This window comes from Sesamum indicum, linkage group LG12 (genome assembly GCF_026168435.1).
Source record: "Sesamum indicum cultivar Baizhima isolate 11 linkage group LG12, ASM2616843v1, whole genome shotgun sequence".
NCBI lineage: Eukaryota > Viridiplantae > Streptophyta > Magnoliopsida > Lamiales > Pedaliaceae > Sesamum > Sesamum indicum.
Window position 1 is genome coordinate 16849582 of NC_142668.1, and position 27273 is coordinate 16876854.

At 36.5% G+C, this 27273-nt stretch overlaps 4 protein-coding genes across 18 annotated transcripts; 3 read left to right on the top strand and 1 right to left on the bottom strand.

The window, feature by feature from the left end:
* Positions 1-311: 311 nt before the first annotated feature.
* On the bottom strand, positions 312-2927 carry LOC105175601 (Peroxidase superfamily protein). Its single transcript, XM_011098092.3, has 3 exons — positions 2280-2927; positions 1963-2163; positions 312-1045 (listed from the first exon to the last, which is right to left on the bottom strand). Exons 1-3 carry the CDS (start codon positions 2523-2525, stop codon positions 464-466), a joined length of 1029 nt encoding a protein of 342 aa, XP_011096394.1. The 5' UTR covers positions 2526-2927; the 3' UTR covers positions 312-463.
* Positions 2928-4269: 1342 nt separating this feature from the next.
* LOC105175602 (ATP synthase F1 complex assembly factor) lies at positions 4270-7041 on the top strand. Of its 5 annotated transcripts, none has more exons than XM_020698216.2 (6): positions 4270-4510; positions 4886-4965; positions 5477-5817; positions 5952-6031; positions 6113-6171; positions 6480-7041. In XM_020698216.2, the coding sequence occupies exons 3-6, from the start codon at positions 5500-5502 to the stop codon at positions 6782-6784; spliced, it is 762 nt and encodes a 253-aa protein (XP_020553875.1). In that variant the 5' UTR covers positions 4270-4510; positions 4886-4965; positions 5477-5499; the 3' UTR covers positions 6785-7041. The 5 variants fall into 5 exon arrangements, with proteins under 5 accessions (XP_020553875.1, XP_011096396.1, XP_020553874.1 ...); XM_011098094.3 differs by having other exon boundaries at positions 4271-4510; positions 4886-4975; positions 5490-5817; XM_020698215.2 differs by having other exon boundaries at positions 4271-4510; positions 5490-5817.
* Positions 7042-7457: 416 nt separating this feature from the next.
* On the top strand, positions 7458-13954 carry LOC105175603 (Apoptosis inhibitory protein 5 (API5)). 3 transcript variants are annotated; one of them, XM_011098095.3, is made up of 16 exons: positions 7459-7733; positions 7845-8009; positions 8230-8329; positions 8426-8491; positions 10034-10131; positions 10248-10322; positions 10510-10659; positions 11016-11081; positions 11170-11235; positions 11717-11827; positions 12151-12240; positions 12339-12445; positions 12673-12787; positions 12884-12949; positions 13021-13121; positions 13578-13954. In XM_011098095.3, the coding sequence occupies exons 1-16, from the start codon at positions 7647-7649 to the stop codon at positions 13765-13767; spliced, it is 1653 nt and encodes a 550-aa protein (XP_011096397.1). In that variant the 5' UTR covers positions 7459-7646; the 3' UTR covers positions 13768-13954. The 3 variants fall into 3 exon arrangements, with proteins under 3 accessions (XP_020553847.1, XP_088732473.1, XP_011096397.1); XM_020698188.2 differs by lacking the exon at positions 11016-11081 and having other exon boundaries at positions 7458-7733; XM_088876347.1 differs by lacking the exon at positions 10510-10659 and having other exon boundaries at positions 7458-7733.
* A 615-nt stretch (positions 13955-14569) lies between these two features.
* On the top strand, positions 14570-26856 carry LOC105175604 (RNA helicase family protein). Of its 9 annotated transcripts, none has more exons than XM_011098097.3 (23): positions 14572-14818; positions 14912-15041; positions 15694-15768; positions 16427-16516; positions 16726-16805; positions 17062-17131; positions 17227-17312; positions 18456-18525; positions 18654-18749; positions 19859-19955; positions 20342-20388; positions 20497-20580; positions 20674-20727; positions 21180-21280; positions 22154-22244; positions 22903-23067; positions 23635-23724; positions 23929-24000; positions 24543-24641; positions 24765-24851; positions 25711-25764; positions 25887-25966; positions 26138-26856. In XM_011098097.3, the coding sequence occupies exons 1-23, from the start codon at positions 14718-14720 to the stop codon at positions 26283-26285; spliced, it is 2067 nt and encodes a 688-aa protein (XP_011096399.1). In that variant the 5' UTR covers positions 14572-14717; the 3' UTR covers positions 26286-26856. The 9 variants fall into 9 exon arrangements, 8 of the variants coding, with proteins under 8 accessions (XP_011096399.1, XP_088732113.1, XP_011096398.1 ...); XM_011098096.3 differs by having other exon boundaries at positions 14574-14818; positions 14897-15041; XM_088875987.1 differs by lacking the exon at positions 24543-24641 and having other exon boundaries at positions 14573-14818; positions 14897-15041.
* The last annotated feature ends 417 nt before the right edge of the window (positions 26857-27273 follow it).

The window sequence follows — 27273 nt, forward strand, 5'->3', positions numbered from 1 at the left end:
TTTATATTTTTTTATTTTTTTTTAAATTACACTGATATGCCCTCTAAAAATTTATTGTTTATACATGACTCTCTTTCGTTAAGTTTGGATAAAAAATACTGATATAGTAAAAAATTATATAAATTTTTAATTTTACCCAACATTTGCAAATATCAGCATTTTTCTTCCAAATTCTAATAAAAGGGGGTCGGATGTAAATAAAACTTTTTAAAAAGAAATGTAAATATAATTTCAATTTTTTTCAAAATTTTAAAATATTGTAAATGTAATTAACCCTAACTACTATAATTTGGATCAAACATCAGAAGCCGTACAGTAGAAAACCGCGGACCAAATCATCATTGGAAAAAGAATAAAAACATTAAAAAAAAGTAAGCAAGAAAGCAACGAGGGACAACCAAACTACAACCAATAAAAGAAATAAAGAATTTGGACAAATAGCTAAAAAAAAGTTGGTTAATAGTCATCCCATGTGTATGCTGCAATATTTTCTTTTCTCACCATGTCTGCGGCCCCTCTTTACCCCAATAGATCCCATTTTATCCATAGCCGCCGCAAATGCTTGAAGGAACTTCTGTTTGTCCTTAGCCAGTGCCTGCACCAAAGGCCTGGTTCTAGGGTCCAAGAACAGTGCCTGATCAGAGGCCAGCAACCCCATTTTAGCCTCCAAGTTCCCATAATACGCATTGTCAAATGAGAATGGAGTTGTGACATCAAATGGTGCTACTATATCAGTGTTCCCTCCATAATGCGGGCATGACATTTTGAGGGCCTTAAGGAGCCTAGGATCAATGGAAGGATCAGGCTGTCTTGTGCCCTTGTAGTCGTATAATCGGCTCACGAAATGCCTGCAGTGTGCAAAGCCTATTGTGTGAGCACCTGAGAGGATCACCAGGTCTTCAAGTGTTAGGCCCTTTGATTGGAAGAGTCGAAGAAGCTCATCCACAGTTGCGTTTGCACGAGGAAGATTAGACGGCACTCTTGAAGCCATGGAAAGCTTCCCATCCCACCTTCCTTTTTTCACTTGATAATATGGACCTCCAGCCTGGAAACAAAAAAAGAACTCTCACAATTTCACAAGTCAAACAAGATTATGTCTTATGATTTAGTTTGGTTGCTAGCTGACAAGGGGTTTATTATATCATTAGCCCGAAAATTGTCTTGACTTTTGTCCTCTCATCAGCCTGTTTTTACTAAATACAATGTCTTAACTAGAAATTGATTTCAGCCAAGAATATGTTGCTCACATGTCGTTTTGTCACATTAGTCCTCAAATTCTTGTCATTATTTGCTCAACGACAAAATTTAATCTTTCAATCTGATGATTCCTCAGCCACCAGCAGATTTCAAGGTGAATGATGCCTGGCAGCTATTGACTAAGTATGAAAAACTGAATTTTTGTCTGATCATGTATGGCTAAATTTGCACAGCTGTTACGTTATATTTTAAAATGTAGAGTACCTGCACCAGAACCTGGACTATACTTAATGTTTATGCAAAGATTAGAGGAACATTTAAGTCCTTTATTAAACAAAGTATTTATCAATCTGCATTTGCCGTGTCCTATTCTTCTGTTACTTCTGAATTTTCAAATCAGTGATCTCAGAACATGCTTACTATTCATCTCATCAATGGTAATCCCTAGTGATTATCAGTCTCGTGATTCCTGACAATATGGATGCATCCCATAAGAATGTAGCACTAACTAATGCAATTTGACTGCTTTATAACCTTTTACGAATAAGTTACTCGTGCCCAAATACCTCAACAACCATGATATTATAATATTCATTAAGGATGTTTCACTGCTTGGTGAAGAATTGTGAGGTCCATTTAAGACATTATGATCAAATACAAGCACTGAAGTCACTATCAATGATTTCTGAGGACCATATTCTCCAACGACAAGAAGCATCAATTAAGTGAGGAAAAAGGACAAAATTTAGAGGATTTTGTACTAACCAAGTGGACAAAATCTCTAGCAGCAAGTGCAAGAATGTCTGCACAGGAAACAACTCCAGGGCACTTGCTCTCCACCACTGCTTTAGCCTTGTTTACGGTATCGAAAGCCTCCACCGCCAGCTCCTTGTTATCCTCTGCATCCTTTTCAGCGAATTCCTTACTTCCAGCTTTCGACGAAATCAATACTGATGCATCACACCCCTTTAAAACCACTAACCAAAATCAGAAATCAAGCACAAGAACAACGCTCAGCATTGTCCACATTATTCAAAATTTTGATTGTCATCAGGCATCAAGAATTGGATAGGATTGCTTACTTCGACGAAGCAGTCGTGGAAGAAGAGGCGAATGGTGGCAGGAGCAGAGATGGGTGCTTCTTTGAACTGCTGTGAGGTTATGGAAGCAACGAGCTGGTCAACTTGAGGGCATGATTTTGCGTAATAATCAAGTGATAGTTGATACCTCGGCCTACGGTTGGAACTGTTTGCAGCATTGGCTATAGAATTGGAGACTAACAGAAGAAGAAAGAGAGCAGGAAATGGTGTGGAGGAGAAAGACATCATTGACAGGGAGTTGATTATAGTTCTTGGAGAGCAGCTCAGGACAATTTAGGAAACAGTGAAGGTGAATGTGCGGACTAGTGAAACTGTTGAGTTGGTGTCCTTTTGTTTGTGGAAAAGTGGGTTTATTAAATAGAGAGAATCAGACCCCGTGAAGTCTAGAATTGTTGTACTAAACGAAAAGGGGTTCACGCAGACACAGACTCGGTATTCTTTTCATTCTTTAATATCTAAATATAAGGACATGATGAGAGTTGCTTATTTCGTTGATGATTGGGATATCAATTTAGTCCTCATAACCATCACTTGTCCGCCGTGGCCTAGACCAGTACTACTTTCATAATATAGTTCATATCCTTATCGGGACGTGTATTGATTTTCATGTAATTAGATTTTAACATCAATTATCTGTTGTGGTCCAAACTTGTCGGGTAGTGTATTGATTCTCCTATGACTAAATTTTAATTTTTGATATAGTAATTCAACAAGAACGAGTCTGTGGGGTGCTACATTTTTTTTTTTTTTGTCTCATTTTGTATAAAAAAGAAAAGAAAAGATGCAGACCTCTCAAGTCATTTTTCTTCTCTTCTGTTGTTATTACGTTTAGAAAATATTGGGATAGCGACAAATGAGTGCATGTGCAATTAAAATCACAAATTTTCAGCACATTAATATATTAGCATTTATTCTCAGCATAAATGTCATAATTATTACAAGTATCAAACACCCCAACGGCCAACATCAATGACAAACACAATAAAGAGTGAATATTTTCACGCAATAGAGAAGGGATTAAAGTGAGTAAATGCAGAGCATGTGCAAGTGCAATGGGCCATCCCCCACCAACTCACCCAATTTCTAAAACTTCAAAACTGCCCCCCTCCCCACCACCACCATACTCACTTCGTACAATCTCTGATTCAGATGCCCTTCTTGTTATTTCCCTGAGTGGAGATTTATTACAGCTTTTTTGCTGTAAGAAAAAATAATATAAAAAAGGCTGTGGACCATAATAAAGTCTTTTTCTCATGGCTCAACTGTTAATTGGGAACCCACCGGATGTCTGTGGACCGAAGGGACTCAACAGAACAGCCTCAAACTTTTGGTCTCGAGTGGAGTGGGGCGTCCACTTTAGTGAATTCTTTTTGCCAACGTTTGACTTTCTCGTTGTCACAAAGTGAAAGTGGTTTACAGTTTCTTTTCAATGTACCACTTGTAGTGCACTGCACTACACTCACCAAGTAACATAATCATGGTGCATTTCACTCACTTTTTAAATCTGATTATATAACAGGACTCTTCTCGTCGGATTTAGTGTAATTTCACATAAATCATTTGTGATTTGAAAAATTAATCTGATACTTCTAAAATTTGCTTTCATCTAACAAAGTAAAAACCTTATGTTAGTCAAAATTCATCATTATTTGTTAGATGAAAATAAATTTCAGATATGCTAATTGTAATTTTTCAAACTACAAGAGATTTATGTATAATTACATAATATTTCAAAAAAAAAAATAAAGAGTGTAATTATCCCTATATAATATACTTACGCCTCCTTTTCTTGGATCGATTGGGCTACATATTTCAAATCATTTGGTCCATTTAATTATTTTTAACTTGGTTCATGTGCAGGCCGTCATAATTTCTGATTGTTGGCGGGCCCAACGGGATGATATTAGCAATAAGCGTAGCCCATTTGATTCTAATTAAAAACTTGGTCTCGTAAAATGGCATGATCTCTCGTCTCTGTCCCTCATTTCAATGAACGTTTCCGGAGCATACCTTGCAGATAATTTAATTCAGTACCTTTTTTGGCAAAATAGTTCACCTTCATCATTACTCAATTTCATTTTCTTTCATCCTTTGTCCGTAGCTAACCTTTACTTTTGCTCGTGCCTCCGTCAACAAGGTCTCAACGTTTTGTGGTGAAATTTAGGAGAAATTAATGTTATTTGTCCACTTTTTTGTGTCGTTATTGTAGTGAGGTACGAATTTTGTAGTGTAGTGTAGTAACTTGAGCAAAAGAATGTTGTTATTGTAGTGTAGTAACTTGGGCAAAAGAGTGTACTATGTAGCTTCTTAAGCATTCTTTGAGTAATTGCTGATTCCATGCATCAGTCAACAATCGTTATAATTTAGTTATTAAGGGTTTGACGCTACATCATGAATTCAATTTGATATTGAAGTATTTAATTATAATGAACATACATCTTAACTTATATATATTTCTTCAGCAAATTAAGAGGCACTAATAGTTTGGGTTTACATTTGTTTCATGCGTCTTTTTATTATAAACGTTAGCATCCAAATTTCGTTTAAAAACATGTACTCAAACCTGGGATTGTTGTTCGTCGCCTCAGCTTTCCGTAAGTAAGCCCGGACTGTGTTTTCTTGGTTCTCATCAAACATTGGAATCAGCCGACGAATCTTTGTTCATCAGGTAAGATCAGGTGAGCTGAATCCACCACCGCGTAATGTAGGCGAAAATTTTCATGGGAAATTCATAGGGGCACTCGCACACGTTTACATGATTAACCGGGAGCATGAATTTTCGAATCTTGGTGGTTCCATGTCACAATGCTTCAATTTGATGGGCTGCTCTTTAACTTTGGTTTCTTCAAATCTTGGGAGGCGATATGAAGTTTTAGGCATTTCATTCGCCAACTGCTTGATAAAAGTCTTCTGTGAACTGTAATTAGCTGATCAGACAGTGAGCAGCTTGCTTTATTCTATGTATACAAGTTAATTGTATCCTAACGAACACGAAAACAAATCGAGTAATTGTTTTTTGTGTAATTTTGCATTAGGTTTTTGTTTTTATATGGGGGTGTGCATGTTTAAGATTTCTCGGGCCAAAATTTTATGTTTGTCTTGATTTTGTATTGGAAACCTTTCTCAATAAAGACTGCAATTCAAGAGTTTCTGGACTCTGTTTGATGATATATTTGAAGTGGTACATTGCAGAAAAAAGTATATGATGCATCATTTGGTATCCAAGGTTTCGAAGAGGGCATTTTCTTCGGTGGAAGCTCTCTGCCGCAGTGCTTCGGGTTCCACTATATTGACAAACCGTTATCTTTATACCATCTCCGCTCTGCCAAGAAAGTTTGAGAATACAAAAACCATTGCTATTCCTAGCGATTTCTCTATTCGAGGATCACTGGGGTTCTGCAGGATGATGAGTTTTGCAACTGGGTTCACACCCTTGCAGCCAAAGCCTTTGGAGTCAATTCTTGATCTTGACAGGGCTAGGAACAAATCCGCCGAAGAACTTGCTGACATTTGGGATGATGTTAGTTTCTTTGAACCATCTTGATTGCTGTTCCAGGATGTCTTTGCTTTCAATCTGAACTCATAGAGAATTTAAAAAATTTGCCCTGCTTGTAGTCTGAGTCGCTCTGACTATGTTCATGGTTGTTTTCTTAGTATCACTTGGGAAGAGGTCATATTGGTGTGTCCATGAAAGCAAAATTGTACCACCTGTTGGAGCAAAGAACTGCAGATTGGTACTACTTGTACCTTATTTTTGTGTTTCTGATATACAGGTTCCTCATAAATTGACATTTCTCTTGTCTTTGTTTTTGCAGCCGTTATTTTGTGGTTCCATTGTGGAAAGGAAGCGGGTATACAACAATGTTTTTACAAGGTTATGGAACTTTCTTGTCCAGTTTATATAATGATATATAAAGGGAGAATTTGCTGATACTAATGACCAAACTTTAATATTTGGACTGAAGTCCCGTTGTTAATGATTAACTGAAATCTTGGAGTCATAGTGCGCTTAGTTTTACTAACCCTCTGGTTAAATCATCTTAGCTATTGATGGTTAAGGCATCAAGATGGGTAATACCGCCATTCACAGTTTCGTATGATGCCAATTAATTATACTTTGGGGATGGGCATAAATATATGAAATGCTGATTGTTTATATATTGAACCTGTTTGTCTTAACAGTTCAGATGCCACACATGCTTTTCACTGGTCTTGAAGATTATAAAGCGAGGGGGACACAAGCTGCTCCATACTTCACTGCTACATACTACAGAGAATTTGCAGATAGCAAGGACATGGTGCTTATTCGTGGCGATGTTGTGTTTACTAGCAAGCTGAGCGACGCAGAGGCAAAATGGCTTTTGGAGACTGCACAATCGTTTTACCTGAATGATGTCAGGTACAAACTAGTCGAGCGTTTCAACAAACAAACACGTGAATTTGAGTTCAAAGACGTTTTGCGAGCGCTAGATATGCCAGTATTGTAATCGAAGCAAAGAATATTTCTTTTGGAGCTATAAAGAGACGCAGGTAGCAGATGAATAAAATGATTGGAGAAAAACCAGCTTATACCTATTCTACTTCCAACCTTCTGTATCGCTTCGGTTTTGTTTGGAGTTCTGAAACACATAATATAACGTTATAGCTCTTTCAGGTTGTCTTCTGTATCTTAGGCACTGACATCTTTGCAGAGGCTCTAGCATTCTTTGAAATTTTCAATTATTGAGGTTACATCTTTGATTAATTTGAGGTGGATGTTTTAGATTTGACCTACTTCCCTCCAATGTCTTTGCCAAATTCTCTTGTAAGCCCAATCCAATTATGCAAAATTTTCGTTAGATAATTTACCAATTGGTCTAATGTATATATATTATATTTGACTTTGCTCCATATTTATAAAACTTATATGCGCATTGTTTCTTTCTTTTTTGACTTCAAAAACTCAAAACCCTATATTTATTCCAAAAAAAAACCATCCTGTAAAGAAATCTAAACGTACGTTTTAAATATTTCTAGAAGTTTCTTTAATTCGGATGAAACTGGAAAGGTAATAAACATTGTGAGTTTGTGACTCGCAAAGCATCCAAAAATATCAAACAAACAAATTATAAATTATCAAAAAAAGAAAAACAAGAAAAAACAAAAAATAAATAAATAAAAATATTTTAGCAGCAGAAGAGGCGCGTTACGGTCTCCGCTATTTCCCCACTCGTCGCTGCAACAAAAGCCCTAAAGCTAATAAATCTCTCACCCGAGTCAACTCAGTCCTCTCACCTGGACTCTTACTCATCGTCATAGGACAATACATACAGGTTTTCTGTATCTCGAGACAGGCATTGACTGATAGAAATGACGGAGGGCTCCGACGACGCCAAGGACATCGAGAAGCTCTACGAGTACGGGGAACGCCTCAACGAAGTCAAGGACAAGTCCCAGGTCCCTAATTCTTTACTTTTCCATCGCTTTTCTGTTTTTCTCATTCCTAGGATTTCGACTATTGTTTCTTGTCTTCAAAGTTAATTAGTGTAAATGCTGGTATGTGAACAGCATGCTGAGGATTATGAGAACATAATAAAGGCGGCAAAGAGCAGCAGTGTGAAAGCGAGGCAATTGGCTGCGCAACTAATCCCTCGGTTCTTCAAGTACTTTCCTGGTCTATCGGTTAATGCAGTTGATGCACATCTTGATTTGTGTGAAGCTGAAGAACTAGGGGTTAGCTTCTCTTTTTCTTGATCACGACATTACTTGTTTCTCAATGTGTGGAACTGTCTTTTGTTGGAAGGTTCAGACTTCGAACTTTGTTAGGCCTGAAATGAGGTTTTATATTGTTGGTGCAAGTTGAGTTTTCTTATATTGGTACCAAGCATGTTTGTATCTAAATGCACATTCATCACATAATTACTAATCTAGTCTTGTGTAAACCCCATTTCAGATACGGGTGCAAGCAATTCGTGGGCTTCCTCTTTTCTGCAAGGATACACCAGAGCATCTTTCTAAAATTGTTGACATTCTTGCCCAGCTCCTCACTGCTGGTATTAAGTTCTCTCAGTATCGATTAACAATGTTGCTAGAAATCTGAAGTCACTTATATCATAATAGTGTGATTTATGAATTTTTTGTTGTTATAGAGGAAAATGTGGAGCGTGATGCAGTACATAAAGCACTATTGTCCTTATTGAGGCAGGATGTAAAAGGTAATTTGGTGATACTGGCATGACCCCTGTTTATAACTAGCAATTAGCATGTGAAGAGAAACAAAGGTCATAAATAGAAACTAGTAGTTGTTATAAAAAATGACAGGAGAGTTTATGTCATCAAAGTCACTTTTCAACTTTGTGCATTTGCAAAGTATAAGGTGAAAATTCGTTAGGAATGCTGAAACAAAAGTTAATCACATGGTGCTTGCCTCAAACCAAAGTTGATGTCAGATCAATACATTATTGGATGTGACTAGGCTTCAGGAGTTGGTTGCTAGGCAGTTTGCTTTCAGCAAGCATGACTGATACAGTATCAAGAATTTTGTTCAAAATCCAATCTGTGTACATATAATACTGCCAGAACTAATAGTGTAGTCTTATATTCTACGTGCTAGTAGAAGTTGTTCGATATTAGTTAAAGGTGCTATCTTGTATCTTTGTACGTATAAGACTGCCGCAACCTAATAATGATGTCCTATATTCTATATCCTAGTAAAAGTAGTTTCAGAAATTAGTTAAAGATGCTATCTCTAAATGTTTAGTGTTGTCCCCTTGACTGCTCTTCATGTTACCTTTCGTGCTTTCATCCATGATCATATGTTTGATAATATCATCCTTAAAAGCAAGCAGTGATTTCAAATGAGATGTATGCTTCTGTTCTTGCACTGTTTCTCATGGTTTTTCTATATTTGACTTATGGCTTCAAATAATAATGCAGCAGATCTCACTTGCAGAAATTTGACTTTGTTGAAGTAGCAAGAATGGGTATCAACTTTCTTTTTCTTATTATTTTCATTGCAAAATCATGAAGCATACAGTATAGTGACAAGAATAATTACATAGGAAAAGTTACTAGGGTTTTGTGCATGTGCATCAAATATTAAGTGATCATCATGATTATGGTGGAAGGTGTGCCCTTATCCTGTCCACATGTTTTTTTTGCGTATGTGTAGTTTATCCATTATTTAATGGTATCAGGTAACTTGTAATGGGCTTTTAGAACTTTAACACCCATTTTTGGGTCTGAGAGCAAATGCATAACTTTGAGCCTTCATCAAAAGTACATTTCATACTGATTCTTCTTAAGCATCTATCATTTGGCTCTTATGTTTAACTCTATTTTGTTAATTAGAATGGAATCTATATTGAAATTACATCGTAGCTTGGTCTGGTAGGGTCTGGAATGCATCTCCTTAGAAGGTGGTGCACACTTTGGAAGGCACAAGTAGTTGGGAGCTTACTGCTTGCAAACAAGTTATAAAATACTGCGATATCACTTTGTTTTGGTACGGTGAAGTATACCCAATAGATACCTGTTTGAGTTAAATGCTTTCTGTAACATACGTTTTTTCCTTACTGAAAAGTTCACTGAATCCCACCTTTCTGCATGATCATCTAAGTTTTAGTTCTTTGTTATCCGTCTACATATTTTGGGGCTCTGGAGTTATAATTTGGATTTTTTGATGGAATTAATACTTGATTTAACTTTGTTTCTTGTATATTGTCGGGGTTCATCCAGTTTATGCATTGTTTATGCAGCCTCTTTGACAGCCCTCTTTAAGCATATTGAGAGTGTTGACGAGCAGATAACGGATGAAAATTTACGTGAGAGGACCCTACTTTTCATTAGAGACAAGGTGGGAGGAGAGATATTTGAATTCCATTGAAATTGTTAAGATGCATGCCTTTTCTTTTGCCTTTTGAAAGGTGCCCCATATTTTCATAGTTTTCCTAACATAGATATTTAATGTAGGTCTTTCCACTTAAATCTGAGCTCTTGAAGCCATCGGAGCAAATGGAAAGGCACATAACTGATTTGATAAAAAAGGTAATTTGGTGTTTTCTTCTTTTTACTTCTTCTACTGAGTGAGAAGAGATTCAACCTTTTCTTGATACTCCTTTCAATCAAGATAATAGAGTTCCATCAGGAATGGAAAGAAATTGGTCCAAATATGTCAATTTCAAGATAGTAGTTTAACAGTAAAAATGGACGATCATTGGAGTTAAATTTGCAGAGCCTTCAAGATGTGACTGGAGCTGAATTCAAGATGTTTATGGATTTCTTAAAAAGCTTAGGCATGTTTGGTGAGAAAGCTCCTCCAGAGCGGATCCAAGAACTTATTGAAATTATCGAAAGTCAAGCTGATCTGGATGCCCAATTTAATGTATGTAGCTTTCTTATTGTATCTGTATGAAATGCTTCCTTTGTTTTTTTCATAATTTCTTGGAAGGAGTGGTTTGATTCTATTCAATTAAAAAGCTGACCCATTGACCTGCCATATATACGGATGAATGTTTACATCCCTCCCTTAGATTCTTTGCACAGATCCCGATAAATACATTTAATATCTTTCAGTAGATTGTAAACTTGATAATCCTCTACTAAGAGTCCTTGAAAGCTAAAAATAGGGTTGATTTCCTCAGATACACTGAGGATGAGCATTCCCACCTTCCCTCTGCTTTCTTGAAGGGAAAAGGACAAAAGTTGCAAATCTCATTCTATAATATGGTGTAACTGCAGGTTACAGATGGAGATCATATAGATCGACTGATATCATGTCTGTTTATGGCTCTTCCGTTTTTTGAGGTCCAGATAATGCTTGCTGGTTATTATACTTCGTAGTTAATGAAAATATTATTTTTTTATGTTAAGCTGACCTTTGTCTTACTTGCAGAGGGGTGCATCTAATAGCAAGTTTTTCAACTATTTGAACAAGCACATTTTTCCTGTTTTTGATAAGGTACTTAATTTTCACATTGTAATTTTCTTCTATGACCTTTATACATTGGTGTATAGATTCTCATTTTCCTTCATTTGTTACCAATTTTATATTCATGATCCACTAAAAAGGTTAAAAAGGATTTTTATGTATTTCTTTTTGGACTACATCTTCCTCTGTTGTGCAGATTTCTGGATGCATTTCTGATTTCTGTAATATGTCAAGTCATGATTTAGAGTTTCGGTACTTCATTTTACTGTTTTCACTGGACATGAAACTATGGAAGCTTAATTATGTTATAAAGTAAAAAGACCAGATATCAGAAGTAAGGATTTTGCTGGCTGTTCATTTTGTACGTGTAGTTTTGCTTTTGGAAATGGCACAATTGTCTCTTTTTGGAATATCAAAAGTTCAAACTATTCAATTGGAATATGAAAAGGGTAGTTAAGTGGTTATATATTTGAATCAAAGTGAAAGAGTATGACTTCTCTTTGCTTGTCAGCTTCCCGAAGAACGAAAAGTGGACCTGCTTAAAAACCTTGCTGAGAGTTCGCCTTACACCTCCCCACAAGACTCGAGACAAGTTCTCCCTGCTGTTGTTCTTCTCTTAAAGGCAAGTTTGTGAGATATGCATGACGAATGTAACCTCTTTATGTGTACATCAAGATATTAAATATGGATTGCTTTTAACACTTACGAATACCTGTTAAAATGAAAGGAAGAAAAAGAGAAAGAGAACATTTCTCTACTGTTTGCCATATATTTCTCTTTTTATTATTCTGGTTAACCTGTTGTCCATAGATATTCTCTTATCAGAAACATGCCAATAGATTTGTGTTGCCTAAACTTTAGTTATCCTTCAACATGCTAATGACTTTGACATACAAGGACTTTGGTTGAGAGTATCCTCATGCGACTTATTTTATGTTGTTTCAGAAGACAATGCCCCGAAGAAAAGCAGGAGAAGAGATGAACTTTACTTATGTTGAGTGTTTGCTGTATACATTCCACCATTTGGCTCACAAGGTTATCGATGTTCCCTTGTCTTTCCTTTTCTCACATGTCTATGTCTTGTATGCCCATAATACATTTTCATAGCTCATAATCCTTCAATTGTTGGACAGGCACCAAATGCAACTAATAGTTTGTGCGGTTACAAGATTGTGACTGGGCAACCCTCAGATAGGCTTGGAGAGGACTTCTCAGATCAATACAAAGATTTCTCTGAGCGGTGAGTTTATCCTGCCTATGGCGTCACTTGATCTTCTGCCTTTTGTTCATGTCATTTGCCTCTGAATTTTATAAAAAAAGGTATACAAGTGGGAAAAATCGTAACTTTTGTTTGCCATTTCTCAATTTCTGCTGAGATTATGTAGAATTATCCATAATTTAATTTCTCTTTTATAATTGAGTATGGACCCCTTTTTATTTGAGAAAAAATCTTTGTTGATGCTGCAGATTGAATTGTGTTGAAGATCTAGCCCGGGCTACCATGAAGAAGTTGACTCAGGGAATGGTGGAGCACAATAAGGCACTGGCAGCTGCTGCATCTGATGAGGCAAAGGCTAGCATTGTGAGTTCTTATTACAAGAACTAGAGTATTCTCTACAAAGCCAATAATTGGTGTGTTCTGTGGATGGACTTATATGATTCAATATACGACCTGCAGAAAATACAAAAGCAGAACACCACAACTGGATTAAGGACTTGCAATAACATCTTGGATATGACGCAGGTAAGTGGAATTATCATTTTTTTAAAACCATAGAATATTGCAATGTGACTTGCAACTTTTTCATAATTCAGCCTTTGCACTCCAAGACACCTTCATTTATTGGAGATAAGAGAATAGATTTATCTTGGAAAGAAGCAGTGAAACCGTCAGCTACATCAACTGCTGCTGCTGTGTACGTCTCTATACTGTACTCTTAAGGGTGGATAGCCTGAAATTTTATATTATCTTATATGACCGGATCACTAAGTGAGCAACCTGAATAACATCTATGCCTCCCACTCTCTCCAGCTTTCACCTTGAAGTAGCATGGTATTAATTCTGGGTGAACACATGTGGAATCTTAACAGGAGATAGCATAGTGTAATATTCAGGAAAAGGCTTGGCTAGAGAAGAAAGAGATCTTGCTGGAATTTTAATTTGAATTGGCATTTCTGCATGATGTCGAAGCATTCCATTATCCAAGAATTTTCTCATATTTTATTAATTTGTTGTTTCTTGCTTTCATTATCATCTTACCTTTTTACCTTCACTATTGCATTAGTGATGTCTCAAGTTTTATGGAGAGAATTGCACCTTCAATACTTTCAACAGATAATTTAACATTTTATTCGCATGTTTTTGTCTACAGAGGGAAGCGACCTGGTGCACAGAATGGTGCTGGCAATAACCCTTCGAAAAAGGGGCGTGGAGGTGGCTGTACACAAACTCAGCCCTCTAATAGGGCATTTGATGGTCTACCATATGGAGGAAGAAATGTTGGGGGTAGAGGCAGGGGACGCGGGCGACGAGGGAGGGGAAGGGGAAGGGGATTCCGGTAGCTTTATTTCTGCCATCATTATATAAAAACGTTGGAACTTGTTGATAGACCGGAATATGCGAGGTTTGAATCAAATTGCACTAATATACACCACAATTATGTATTTTGAGCAATTTTGATGAGGGGGAGAGAGGGATTGAAAATTTATCTTTCAATTAATTTGAGATCTTCTATTTCTCTTCCTGGTATTTGTTGGAATTGGCAGATGCAATTGGCCTCGACTACGTAATTGAAAAATCAGACCAAAAAACCTAGTTTGTTAAATTTCTGTTTGGATAGATGATTTCGGAGAAATAATTTTCAATCAATAGTAAAAATTTATTGAATTTGTTTGGATTTTTTAAATAATCTTTAGAATTGTTATATTAAATTTGGCGCTTATATCGTTTTCTCTGAATTTATAAGCATTTCATATCTAATAAAATTTTGTAAATGTATATTTATGGGCATACAGAAAGAAGATTTTGATACGGTGACAATAGTCTCGTGTTTCCTTTTCTGAAAATTCCTCTTATTCAGGTGAATTAGGCTGTCTGACCTCTGTTTAATGAAGTCAAACAACACTAAAATATAATAATTTTGATTTAGCAATTGCAACTATTTATGCTTTATATATTATTTAATTAAGATAATTGAATATAAATAATGTACACAGAATTTAAAAATTGTATTTGCGTGTAAGTTATATGCTTTGTACTATTTGACTAAAATAATTCAGTTTACATAATTTACTTTAGTAGATAACTGAAAATTTTAATACCATACAGCGTTATATTCTCAACATTCGCAAGTCAGTAAAAAAATTCACAACGCTGAAAAGAAAAGGGTTAATCCGGACGTCCGAGTCGGCAATAAATAAGGGCGCGGGTATGCTGTGGGTCGAAGAACAGACGGTCCCCGCCAGTAGTGAATATTTGACAGTCAAATTTTATTTTGCCGGAGACTAAAAGAATGTCAAGATTTTGGAAGCCGGGAACGGAGAAGCCTCGCCTTGTCGACGATGAAGAAGGCGGCGTTTTGTTTTACACCGCTTCCTCATCTTCTTCATCAGGGTAATCTGTTTCTTTCTTTCTTTTTCTTTTTTGCCGTGTGTGGGTTTTCTTGTTTACTCAATGTATCATAAGGAACAGTTATGGACATGCTAGCATGGAGAAGCAGAGGCAGAGGCTCCCGGTATTCAAGTATAGAACCGCCATTCTGTATTTAGTGGAGACGCACGCCACCACCATCATCGTCGGAGAAACAGGCAGTGGAAAAACTACTCAGATTCCTCAGGTTCCTCTCAAGACTCCTGTACTAGAAATTTCCTTTATATTAAAAATTCTTGAACATAAAAGAACGAAAATCTTAAGATTTTCCTTTTTCTTGAGTGGGAGTGATTAAATTTCTTCTTACTTCTTTATTTGTTCTTGAAGTTTCTTTTTACCGGGACTGATTCTTGAATTATTCTTGAGTTGCATTTCTTCTTTATCCATTCTTGGACTATTTCTTGAATGGTTATTCTTTTTTTTTTTTACTGGTGACTAATTCTTAAATGGTTATTCTGAAATTGCCTTTTTCTTTATCATTCTTGAAGTTTCTTTTTACTGGGGACTAAATCTTGAATGGTTATTCTTGAATTGCCCCATTTTTTAAGTCATTCTGAAGTTTCTTTTTGCTGGCACTACTTCTTGAATGGTTATTGTTTTACTGATGGCTAATTCTTTTTAGCCAGGATTAATTCTTGAATCCTGAGTAATCAAAAGTCTTTTTACTCATGATGAATCCTTTAATCGCCCTTCTTCCTGAGTATTAAAATTGGAATATCTCAAAAGTTTCATGTTCTTTATTAATTCCAGAATTTGTTTTCACCCGTGATAAATTAATAATCGAAATATTCTTCTTGAAATATATGTTGCTGTTCTTTAATGAAATTGGATACATGTAGTACTTGAAAGAAGCGGGATGGGCGGAGGGTGGACGGGTGATAGCGTGCACGCAACCGAGGCGGTTAGCTGTGCAGGTATGATATTGGGCGCGATTCTATACATGCATACACAGAGCTATTCCTAGACGGTCTACTTTTGTATTTTGTTTCTTCCATTTGTGTATTATACATGGTCAACAACTTACATGAATTGAAAATAAACATCATACTGGAGTCTGGCAAGCAACTTTTTTCCCCAAGGAGCAAGGATTTTGTTATCTGGGAAATGTGGCCTTTTAATACGCTTTTAACTTGCAATGTGAAATTTATAAGCTAATGTCTAGGTGGGCTCGTCTAGTTTTCTTTACTTCACATTTAGAATTCGCATGCTTTATTATTATTTTAGCCTATAATCATATGGTTATGATATATGAGGAATTAATGTCTTTACTTGATGTCTATTGCTACTGTGTCTGTGGTGGCAATTCTGGTGGGTCTGACTTACTCTTTATCAATTTGAATATTAGATTCATGGACCAAATTATAATGTCATGGGTATATTTCTGTTTTTCTGGGACTCATTACTTTTTGTTGCTTTTGCTTTACCTTAAATGGGAACTTGATTTTCTGCAATCTTTACTTGACGATAGATACCCACTGCATGTTAAGATGGAGCAATTACCTGTAACTTTTATTTGATAGCTGCATTATGTGGTGGTTAGACTCCATGAAGTTAATGTTATCTGGCATCCAGACTGCTGCTTCAAGAGTTGCTGAAGAGATGGGTGTCAAACTAAGTGAAGAAGTTGGTTATACAATTCGGTTTGAAGATATTACCAATTCTGTGAGTCTTTATGCTTTTTATCATATTCTTTTTGTCATTGTAAATCTTGTTTTGTTGATGATTCCAACTTTCTTTTATACTAGTTGCAGATAGTGCTGCTTTTATGAAATGCTGTAACTCAGGTTGTGGTACCATTTTCCCAGCCAAGAGTATTGCTATGTCTATGTATTCATAGGCACTAACGATGATAAATCCTGTTCTGGAAACAGGAACTGACAAGAATAAAGTTTCTGACTGATGGAGTGTTGCTGAGAGAAATGATGGATGATCCTCTGTTAAGCAAGTATAGGTAGGACTATGCATTTCAAAGATTCCCCTCTTAGTTCTTTGCTTAAGAGTTTCTTTATGGATGCCATGTACTTTGGAGCCCAAGAATGCAGCCAACACAAGTTCATAAGTCACTGTACTATTAAAGCCTATAGTGTTTAGATTATTGATAAGCATAAGGAGATAGATGAATTTACACGCATGGGCGAACCATGCATTGCTTTAATTTTATTATATCTTTCTATATTTGTCCTCAAACTGTTGTTTTGGCCATGCAGTGTCATCATGGTAGATGAAGCTCATGAACGGTCTCTTTCGACAGACATTTTGTTAGGTTTGCTGAAAAAGGTGAACTTGCATCTATTTAGGCGGTTTCATTTTCTTTAAACACATATTATGCATTATATTCTTATTTCTTCTCAAGAATTATTATTGGTAAACAGATTCAGCGGCGTCGGCCAGAGCTTCGTCTTATCATCTCATCAGCTACCATTGAAGCGAAATCCATGGCTTCTTTTTTTGATACCAGGTTTAGTCATGGCATCTGAATAGTATCATTAGCAGTTATAATGTTTATTTAGCTTTGCTGGCATCAATACTAGTTTTCTGTGGCCTTTGTGTTATATATTTATCCCCTTTTTCTGAGAAGTATAAAAGAATGGGTTTCAAAAGAAAAAATATTCAGTAAACATCTGTCCTGCACTCATTTGTAACATATAGAAACTCATTGGATTGATTCGAGCTCAATATTTAATTTGATAACCTTTGAGTAATATATCTATTGTGAGAATAAACCATTACGATCCTTACCAGTAGGCATCACCTAAATGAGTTGTGCCAAAGAAGTAGCTGTTAACTTGTACTGCAATGGATGTTGCAGCTCCTCTCCTGCGATTCTCAGCTCATAAAGAACCATTCCTAGTAGGGTAGCGCCCCCCCCCCCCCCCTCTGTGTGTGTGTTTCTTGTCAATAGTACCAAGACAACATTCTCTAGCATAGCTTTTCCGAAAAATGGCTTCGATCTATAAATCTAGATTTTTAAATAGGTATTTTTTGACTGGTGTCAAACTATATGCCATAAAAAATTTTCTGAAGGGAGGTTTGTGTATGAATTGATTGCATTTGCATGTCAGTCTTCATATGTCATCACTACAGTATCATGCTTGGTAGCAGTACCCAATGCTTTTTTTAAAGTGACTACTTGATTAAGCATTTTTTATGAGAAAATTAAGTTGTCCGCATTAACTGCACTCTTACTTAAAATCAGTTCAAAATTTTGAATATGGCCTAGTTTGAGTTGTCATTTTGTTCAAAACAATCATAAGATGCTTTACATTCTAAATGTATATAACTTCATCTAGTATTATAAAGGACTTCATTAAAGGTGCCGGGCGAAGTGGCAATGTGTTTCTTTGGTTTTGAGATTAAATAGAGGGGTTAGTTAGTCTGAGAATATTATTTGATTTTATTTGATATTGACCTGATTGTAAATCATCATGATAATGCTCATTTGCTATAATTTGTTGCATCTGAATGGTGGAGAAATTCTCCATGTTTTAATTTTCTTGTATTTCACTTGGATTATTACTCTTTCGTTTGTGGTGTATTGTTGGATTTATAATCTCTTCCTGAGGTTTTTGAGCTTATGCTTTGTAAATTTGACAAAAATTAGCCGGAGGCGTCTAGGACGAGATGGTGAAGAAAATGGACCAAGGAAAAACCCTGCCATCCTCTCAGTTGAGGTATGCGATACTGCTGATCTCCTTTTTGGACAATCAAGAGCAGCCCCTTTCATATATGCATCCTTGGATTCTTGGCAAAAGCTATAGTCTGATCATAGATATCTCAAAATTGTCTTCTAAATATGTAGGGCAGAGGATTCAATGTGCAAATTTTTTATGTTGAGGAGCCTGTTTCAGATTACATTCGAGCTGCTGTTTCAACTGTAAATGCCATTCATGATGAGGTATGCCAAAGTCTTTACCTAGATGATTTCTTAGGTCGATGGAGGAACATCTTAGTGCATGGACTAGAAAGAGTTGAGTTGGAATTGCATCTTGTGTTTCCCCGTCTTTACTCTCTCTATATTTATTGAGTGTTATAATGCATAATAGTATGCATATTTTCCACAACGGAAGATCTTAAGACTTGATGGTGGGTTCTCCAGCGTGCTTCTTTCCTCCCAATTATTTTCCCATAGTGGGAGGAATTGCTTAGCCAGATCATTTTTTGACATTTATTTGCATGGACCTAAAAAGAGTTGTTGAATTGGAGTTGCATCTTGTGTTTCCTCCTGTCTTTACTCTCCCTATATTTATTGAGCATTATAATGCACAATAGCTATGCACATTTTCCACAATGGAAGATCTTAAGACTTTATGGGGGGGTTCTCCAACCTCCTTTTTTGTCCTCCCAAATATTTTCCTTCTGTGGGTGGAATTGTTTAGCCAGACATTTTTGACATTTATTTAGTGAAAGGGTGTAATTGCTGTATGAAGATGTTCAATTCTGACATTGACTTCCTCTTCATGACTATGCAGGCTTGCAGTGTACCTAAGATTTGTCTTTTTGACATGCCTTAAATTGAGACAATGTTCAATTTACAATAACTATGCCTAAATTTACACTTGAAGTGGTTGTTTATTTAACTTCTTTTTTGGAACCCATGCTCCCCATTTGTGAAAAAGTGTAAATTGACGTCCTGGCTTCACAACGCACTAACTCATATTTTGGGGGTTGCACTTTTTATTGAAATTTCCTTGTGTACTTGTTTGGCAGATGTTTTGGCAAAATCAATTTGCTATAGGTGCTAGTTGTTATAAAATTATCTCTGTTATATGTATGGTCAAGGAAAGGTGGCTGTTTGGTTTGTTTTCTTGTCTCATTTGCTTAAAAGTGCCCAATCATAGCAAAAATGTGCAGTGATACGATGTTGCGATATTTGTAATGGTAGAATAAATTTATCACCTAGGAAATGTCTTTACAATCTGATTAGCATCCTGCTTATGGTGATTCATGTAGCTTTATTTCCAGAAAAAAAATTTATCAGTTGATTTTGATTTTGTATCTTTTTAGGAGCCAATGGGAGATATTCTTGTATTTCTCACCGGTCAAGATGATATTGATGCTGCAATTCAATTGCTTACAGAAGATCCTCATAGTAGAAAGCAAGGTAGTCTAGAAAAGGCCGTGTCGGGGAAAAAGTTTCACCAGTTTTCCATATTCGATTGAGGCCATAATCACATTATCCAGAAATTTTCTTTTGTAACATTCTAAAGTGAGGTTTATATGGCATTTTGCTGTTGTTAAAGATTTCTAAATGATGCCCTTCTTAGATTGGATAATTTTTTGTAGTAACTTAATTTGAAGATAGCTTCCGCTAGAAGTATACAATCACCAGTAGTTCTTATATCTTAAGCTCTTCTATTTCATCAAAGGTTGGCAGTTGTTGGTGGTGAGGGCCAGATTATTACATTACTTAAGTCGAAATGTGGCACACTCTTATTACTGCACTTACTTTGTCTTGCCTTTATTTATTTCTCTTTTGTACGCTTACAGGATTGATTGTCTTGCCTCTGTACTCTGGGTTGCCTCGTGGAGATCAGGTTGTCGATTTTTTCCTTTCTCTTAAAAAAAAAAAAAAGAAAAAGAAGAGCCTAGATATCCTTTTACATTCTTGAAGTTGGAGTTTTTATTTTCTGATTTATTTGTAGGATCTTGTGTTTTCTCCAACTCCTCGTGGGAAGAGAAAGGTGGTAATATCCACAAATATTGCAGAGACATCCTTGACGTTGGAGGTAAACGGTTCACATTAAAGGGCACTCACAGGAGTTTCGGGTTTAAATTGGCAACTGATTCTTGTGTCTTACCCTTTTCAATTTTCATCTCAGGGCGTTGTTTATGTTGTTGACTCTGGGTTCTCAAAGCAACGTTTCTACAATCCGGTATCTGTTCTCAGCCTTTTCTTGCTTTTACTTATTGCTTCCCATTTTCATCTCTTTTTGCGAATCTAGTGAAACTTGAACAATTGTGTTTGTTATTGTTTCCCCATAGCAGCAAATGTTCCTCATTAAAACTGAGCACACTGAATAGGAAATACAATAAGTTACAATGGGAAAAAACAACCACAGATCTTGTTGTTTTGGTTTCCATGGTAATGAAATAGGGGCTGAAGGAATAAAAAAGAAACAGACGTAAAGAGTGTAGAGGAAGGAGTATCTGCCTACAACCGTAGCTTAAGTAGAAGTTAACTAATTGGTTGAATAAGCTATCTGATTAATCAGTGCTGATTTTGACTGATTATATTTTGATGGACTTCTATTTATCATGAAACACATTAACTGAATAAGAGCTTATGGTTCTTATGTCAAAGTTATTCATCTCCTCTTTGCAACAGATAACTGATATTGAAAATTTGGTCGTGGCTCCAATATCAAAAGCTTCTGCTCGACAGAGGGCTGGTAGGGCTGGAAGAGTTCGGCCAGGAAAGTGTTACAGGTGCTTAGCCAGAACATATGCTGAATTCCTATCTCTGTACCCAAGCATGGAAAACGTTGTCCTAATGAGTTGTTACTCCGTTCTATCTCATAATATTATGTGTGGAGGCTTAAAATCAAGCTGATGAAACTTTCTAATATTTTAACTGTGACAATATAGCAACACTGTTTATAACTTCGGAGAATGGTTTTATTGCCAGCATGAAACTTAATTGTAATATTCGGTCCTTCATTGACACCTTGGATGTAAGTAATCAAATTGGCAGTGTTCAGTTTAAAAAAGGAACCGGGAGGCTTTTCTGCTCTATAGTTTCACTTTGTCCTATTAACCTTCTAGACCTATCAGTCCGTGTCTGATCTGTTTAACGTGGCATTTGATTGATACAAATTACAGACTTACTCGAATCATACTTCAGTACTTACTCATAGCCCATGTTCCATTCTAATGGATAATCTACTTATGATCCGACAAGTGGCTGCTTTTTGATGTTCTTAGTGGCATTTCATCACGGGTCCACATTCTGCTAGTGAGTGTATTTTGCCTTCTTGGAATTGAACTTTTTTTAAGGTGATGGCGTTTTTGACTTCATATTTTGTGTTGTACATACTATGGAATCTTGAAAATAAGTGATACACCTCTCTCTGTCGCCCTCTAGAACTTGGAATAAAATCTGTGAGTACCGTCATCCTTTTTCTTTTTTATTTCTTCTGGGAGGGAGCAGCTTCTTACCAATATTTAACTGTCACCTATTTAAATAATTTTTAAAATATTCTAGCAATGTTGTGGCCGTGAACAGTTCTGGAGACAAAATCCTTCGAAGAGACCAATACATGATGATTTAGTTTTTCTTTTTTTTTTCTTCACCTTAACCAGGCTCTACACTGAAGAATATTTCATAAATGAGATGTCTGCTGATGGTATTTCAGAGATGCAGAGGTCAAACCTGGTTCCTTGTGTGATTCAGGTATGTGTTTGTTCTAGATTAATTTGATGGTACGATCTTGTCTGAACTCTAAAAATTGCGCTGTATTGTCTAACTCTTGAGACTGACACCCTTCAGTTAAATTATTCTCGACTCTGTTAAGACAGAATAGCTGTGTTTCAAAGTTTTTCGCTGGGTGCTCAGCAATTCATTCATATATTTCATTTATGTTTATGAACTTGCGGTGTCCTCCATTCTAGAGATCAAGTTGGTTTCCTTTTCTCTTAATTAGTCATGTTTTATGGTTAGTCCCATTCTCTGCAGAGGCTTGTTTAGAATTCCACAACCTTGCTTTTACCCCCTTTCCTAACATGAAAAAGACATGTGCTAACAGAGAAGGATAAGTAAAAGAGGAAATAATATAAGAGGCTTCAAAACTATCCAGCCAACCAAATGATAAATAGATACATCTGAAGGTATACACATGGCATTTTGGAAATTCAAATACTTCTAGAAGCCTCTCTGCAATTTACAGTGAATAATGTCTGTTGAATTCATTTTACAGAGTTGTACTGATCAATGCTTTCACAATTTCACATCTGCTTCTGGAATTTCCTTTTGTAATGTCTTCATGACCTACCTTTGACTATTTTAGCTTCTGTCTGGGGGATCTTTATGGTGACTTTTTTACTTCTGATAGTTAAAAGCCTTAGGGATAGACAATATATTGGGGTTCGATTGGCCAGCATCTCCCTCCCCTGAAGCACTGATCAGAGCACTTGAAGTATTATATTCTCTCGGAATCCTCGATGATGATGCAAAACTTACATCTCCTGCTGGATTCCAGGTTGCAGAAATTCCATTAGTATGTCTCTGTTACCCAAAGCTCCTTTTCTTATTACTAATGATGGTTTTTATGTTCACTTTGTCACAATCCTAAGGCCCAGACAGAACAACAGGGAGTCACACACGCGGAGGGGGGATAGAGTGTTGAAATATTTTTTTATTGTATTTTATCTTGCTGTAGGACACCTTAGTTGATTAAAAATGGTTTTGTGGGATTAGAGTGTACAGTACTGCCAGTCTTTTTACAGTGTTTACTTTTCAATAACTAAATTAATCAAAATGGTGGCTTTTCCTTCTTTGTGTGGGAGGTGCATGCCAAGGAAGGCGGGAATCCAGAAGAGTGTATAATAACTTATTTTCTATTGTTCAATGCCTAAGTTGATTAAAAAACGATTTTGCTGAAAAGGGTTATCAACACAACTTTTCACTTGATGTACTTTGTGGTTGTCGCTTTGGGTGCTGCCTGTGGATATGGAGATGAAGCAACCCTTTGAGTGTCAATTGATTCGTTTTCTGCAGATTTCAGTCTAGCTATGTGAAACTCGTAATTATTTGTCCTCTTCTAACTAACTACACTTGCTCATAGGATCCGTTGGTTTCCAAAATGATTTTAGCTTCAAATGATTATGGTTGTTCTGAGGAAGCCATCACTATTGCTGCTGTGCTATCCATACAGGTTCATTATCCCTTTTTGCAACTTTTCCTCAATGCATTGTTCTGTATTCTGCAATTCATAAATAATTTATGTTGGTTTTTTAGATATGTGAAGAGTATAGTCTAGTAATGGTCAATATTCGTAGTCATGTGAAGTGATATAAACCACCTTTTGTTATTCACTGCCTTCATCTTTGTTTTCCAACTTCTCGTCTTGTCTGTGCAGTCAATCTGGTTTTCTGATAGGGGAGCGCAAAAGGAATTGGATGAAGCCAAGTTGAGATTTGCTGCTGCTGAGGTCTTTTTCTTTCTACTCCATCTACCATATATGTTACAGTGTGCACTCACATGAGACTCATTTACACCTCATATTTCGAATTAAGCCATTGGATCATCAATTATTCCAGCAAGTGACTCTAAAGTATCTTTCCTTCCCACAAAGGAAAACTCGTGAGTCTGAATTCTTCAACCCCATTTCTGGACTTCTGCTTCCGCTTGGTCTATATATATATATCACGTGCATCAAGTTGTTGATAATGAGGTGCCCAAGTCCAAAACAAGCTAAACAGGAGAATGACAATCCTGACTGCCTATCATATTGAATCAGTTCACTTCATTTTGCACTTTTACACTTGATCTCCAATGGTCCTCTTGAGCATACTTTGAAGTCATATTGTGCAATTAGTGGCTGAAAAACATGCTCAATGGGATTAACTTCCTTACCACACATTGATATGAGTGAAGTATGCTGTCTGGATAAATTGTATTTTATCTCTTAGATATGGGTTCTTAACCCCACCTGGGCTCAAGTTCATTTTATAACCTCATTGCTATTTGCAGGGTGATCATGTTACCTTCTTAAATGTCTATAAAGGATTTATTCAGTCTGGAAAATCTTCAAACTGGTGTCACAAGAACCATATAAACTACCATAGCATGGTAATATCTTAATTCAACTGCATATGGTATACCATGGCATGGTAAATATCTTAAGTTAACTGCTGTAGCGGAATTTTTCAAGTTGATTTGTTTGTTTCAGATATTTGTTTGGTTTATCTGCAGAGGAAAGTTGATGAAATCCGACAACAGCTGAGAAGAATAGCGCAACGTATAGGCATAGCTCTAAAATCTTGCGAAGGTGATATGCAGGTAAGTAGATGAGGGCCAATGGCTGTTTACACAAGCATCTTCTGTACGTCTATTTTCCTTCCAGGGTGTCGTAAAACCATGGATGAATCTATTTCCTTCTGATTAGTGAAGTATTTAGAATATTCTACTGGTTGTGATATCGAGTTACAATTGATGGATATATATAGTCCAGTTTGCTGGATGATTCTTCCAGTATTATTCCTTGGAGTGCTATAAAAAGTTGAGTGATATGGAAAATTAAGTGTGAAGAACAATGGGAAAGTATTCTATATTTATGTTGTGACATTTGTGTACGAGAAGTCGCACTCTGGCCATGCATGCTCTGCATGCACAAAATCATAGAAAAAAATTATATTCATTCTTTTGTTGATAAACTTCACGATCTATTTTGGTTCCATTTTTCCTTAAAACTTCTTCTGATGCATATACGTAACTCTGTTTTTATTTAGTGGTTAAATCATGTGGTCATACATGATCCACGTAATCTCGCAATTTGCAGTATGGTGGTTGATGAACCCAATGACTGATCTTAGCTATATGCCATTTGAGTTTCAAACTATTTGGATTTGAATTCTAAATTTAAAAAGTTGAGAATGCCCAGTCAGGCGGTGCGTATGTATTTGGAAACTTGAGGTGGATGTTAATTTAGGGCGCTGATGGCTTTTCCATACTAAACTACTGCATGAGTTTGATCTCATACTCTGAATTGGATTACGTGTATAGAAGCTTAAAAAAATAAAAGAAGAATGATGGTGGTGTTATGTCATTTCCTATGTTCTCCTGTGCTTGGTTCTACCCCTTCTGTATATTTTTCTCCCTGCGATCATTGCCAATTCTTCTCTTTTTGTTGATTCTGCAGGTAGTGAGGAAAGCAGTTACTGCTGGGTTTTTTGCTAATGCTTGTCGTCTAGAAGTGAGTATTATTTCTACATGCAAATATGGTATCTCACTAATGAAAATGGAACTCGTATTTTGAGATCATTCGTCCTGTCTGCTTAATTTGATCAGTATCTGTTTTGCTTGTCTTGTGAAAAGTCATTCAGTCACAATGGATTATACAAGACAGTAAGGGGTTCACAAGAAGTTTATATTCATCCTTCTTCTGTGTTATTCAGGTCAGTTTAAATCTCTGAAATTTTGCCCAATTACCATTTTTTCTTCACCAAGTATTCGGAGTAGTCAGATATAAAGTACTTGGATTTTTATAGGATACTATCGTAATTATCTGCAAGTTATTTTTGCAAAAGATTGAAGTTTGAAATGTCCTCTTGAAACTTATGCTGCAGAGTTAATCCAAAGTGGGTCATTTTCCATTCTATTGTCTCAACTGATCGTCAGTACATGCGTAATGTAATCGCCATAGATCCATCCTGGCTGACAGATGTTGCTCCACAATTTTACCAGCACCAACAGCTTAATCCTAGACCTCACTGATGGATTCCTAGTGCCCATTGAAGTTGATTCGTTGTGAACATTCAGCTCCAGTTTATGCTTTTACCTCCAAAATCTCAAGCCAGTATCTTATCGATCAGTTTTTATTGCTATATGAGTTCACTTGGCAATTGTTACATGAGATGTCTTCTATGTTGCTCGCATAGCCATCTAAATCGTTTGCCTATGGAGGACATTGTTGCTCAGTCATGATTTTCATGGAGTTGAATGAGGTAATATTTAAGTAATTTTTGTCAAGCAATTCGGTTGCAGAAGCCTCTATCACTTGCAGGCACTGCTCTCACAGTTGTGCATTTGGAGGGGTGGTGATTTAGAGATATCAAGTTGACTCGTCTCCCTATGCATATCAAGATGTTGGACATGATTTAGCTGCATGTGAAGGTGAAGACAAATGGATAAGTTAATGTAATGATGTTATGGGAAAAGTAGCAACTGATGAAATGTGTTGACTGCAGGTCTCATTTTTTCTTGCGTCTGTCTGCTAATAATATTGATAGAGCAGTAGATATACATTTCAACATTTCAAATTTATGAAATAGGCGATTTGTGAATCTATTTCGATTGATTTATGAAAACTGATTGGCGCCTCTAGAAACAGGAAACAATCATGCATAAAATATCATTGCTTGTGCATTGTTGTACAACCACGCCATGTTGAATCTTTGTGTTGCGGATTTCCAGGGATACGGACGATTTTTCATGAATATCTTGACATAGTCAGCGGCTCAATGTTGTTGTTTCTCTTCTCATTCCTCGGAAACATTTGAAAAGGCTGCCTGATGTGATGTTTTGTGAATTAAGAAGTTGAGCAGCAATAATTTGAAGGGCGGCTGCTGATACACAGCATGACACGTTTTTTCCATGTGTCGTGTTGTCCTTTTGAAAGTTAGTAAAATTATGATTAACTTGGAATCACAAACTGCCAGATCCCAGCATTGGAAAAATCTGAGAGTAAGAGCGTGACTGTTCT

What these genes read in the sequence shown, in the direction of transcription:
- LOC105175602 (XM_020698216.2), top strand. Translation starts at nt 5,500, where the DNA reads ATGATGCATCATTTGGTATCCAAGGTTTCGAAGAGGGCATTTTCTTCG. An exon ending in TTGCTGACATTTGGGATGAT is followed by an intron (nt 5,818 to 5,951) that starts GTTAGTTTCTTT and finishes TTGTTTTCTTAG; the next exon opens with TATCACTTGGGAAGAGGTCA. An exon ending in GAGCAAAGAACTGCAGATTG is followed by an intron (nt 6,032 to 6,112) that starts GTACTACTTGTA and finishes TTGTTTTTGCAG; the next exon opens with CCGTTATTTTGTGGTTCCAT.
- LOC105175604 (XM_011098096.3), top strand. Translation starts at nt 14,718, where the DNA reads ATGTCAAGATTTTGGAAGCCGGGAACGGAGAAGCCTCGCCTTGTCGAC. An exon ending in AGGTTGCAGAAATTCCATTA is followed by an intron (nt 23,068 to 23,634) that starts GTATGTCTCTGT and finishes ACTTGCTCATAG; the next exon opens with GATCCGTTGGTTTCCAAAAT. An exon ending in ATATAAACTACCATAGCATG is followed by an intron (nt 24,642 to 24,764) that starts GTAATATCTTAA and finishes GTTTATCTGCAG; the next exon opens with AGGAAAGTTGATGAAATCCG.
- LOC105175603 (XM_011098095.3), top strand. Translation starts at nt 7,647, where the DNA reads ATGACGGAGGGCTCCGACGACGCCAAGGACATCGAGAAGCTCTACGAG. An exon ending in TGGCTCTTCCGTTTTTTGAG is followed by an intron (nt 11,082 to 11,169) that starts GTCCAGATAATG and finishes TCTTACTTGCAG; the next exon opens with AGGGGTGCATCTAATAGCAA. An exon ending in CTGTTGTTCTTCTCTTAAAG is followed by an intron (nt 11,828 to 12,150) that starts GCAAGTTTGTGA and finishes ATGTTGTTTCAG; the next exon opens with AAGACAATGCCCCGAAGAAA.
- LOC105175601 (XM_011098092.3), bottom strand. Translation starts at nt 2,525, where the DNA reads ATGATGTCTTTCTCCTCCACACCATTTCCTGCTCTCTTTCTTCTTCTG. An exon ending in TCCACGACTGCTTCGTCGAA is followed by an intron (nt 2,164 to 2,279) that starts GTAAGCAATCCT and finishes GTGGTTTTAAAG; the next exon opens with GGGTGTGATGCATCAGTATT. An exon ending in CTAGAGATTTTGTCCACTTG is followed by an intron (nt 1,046 to 1,962) that starts GTTAGTACAAAA and finishes TTTTGTTTCCAG; the next exon opens with GCTGGAGGTCCATATTATCA.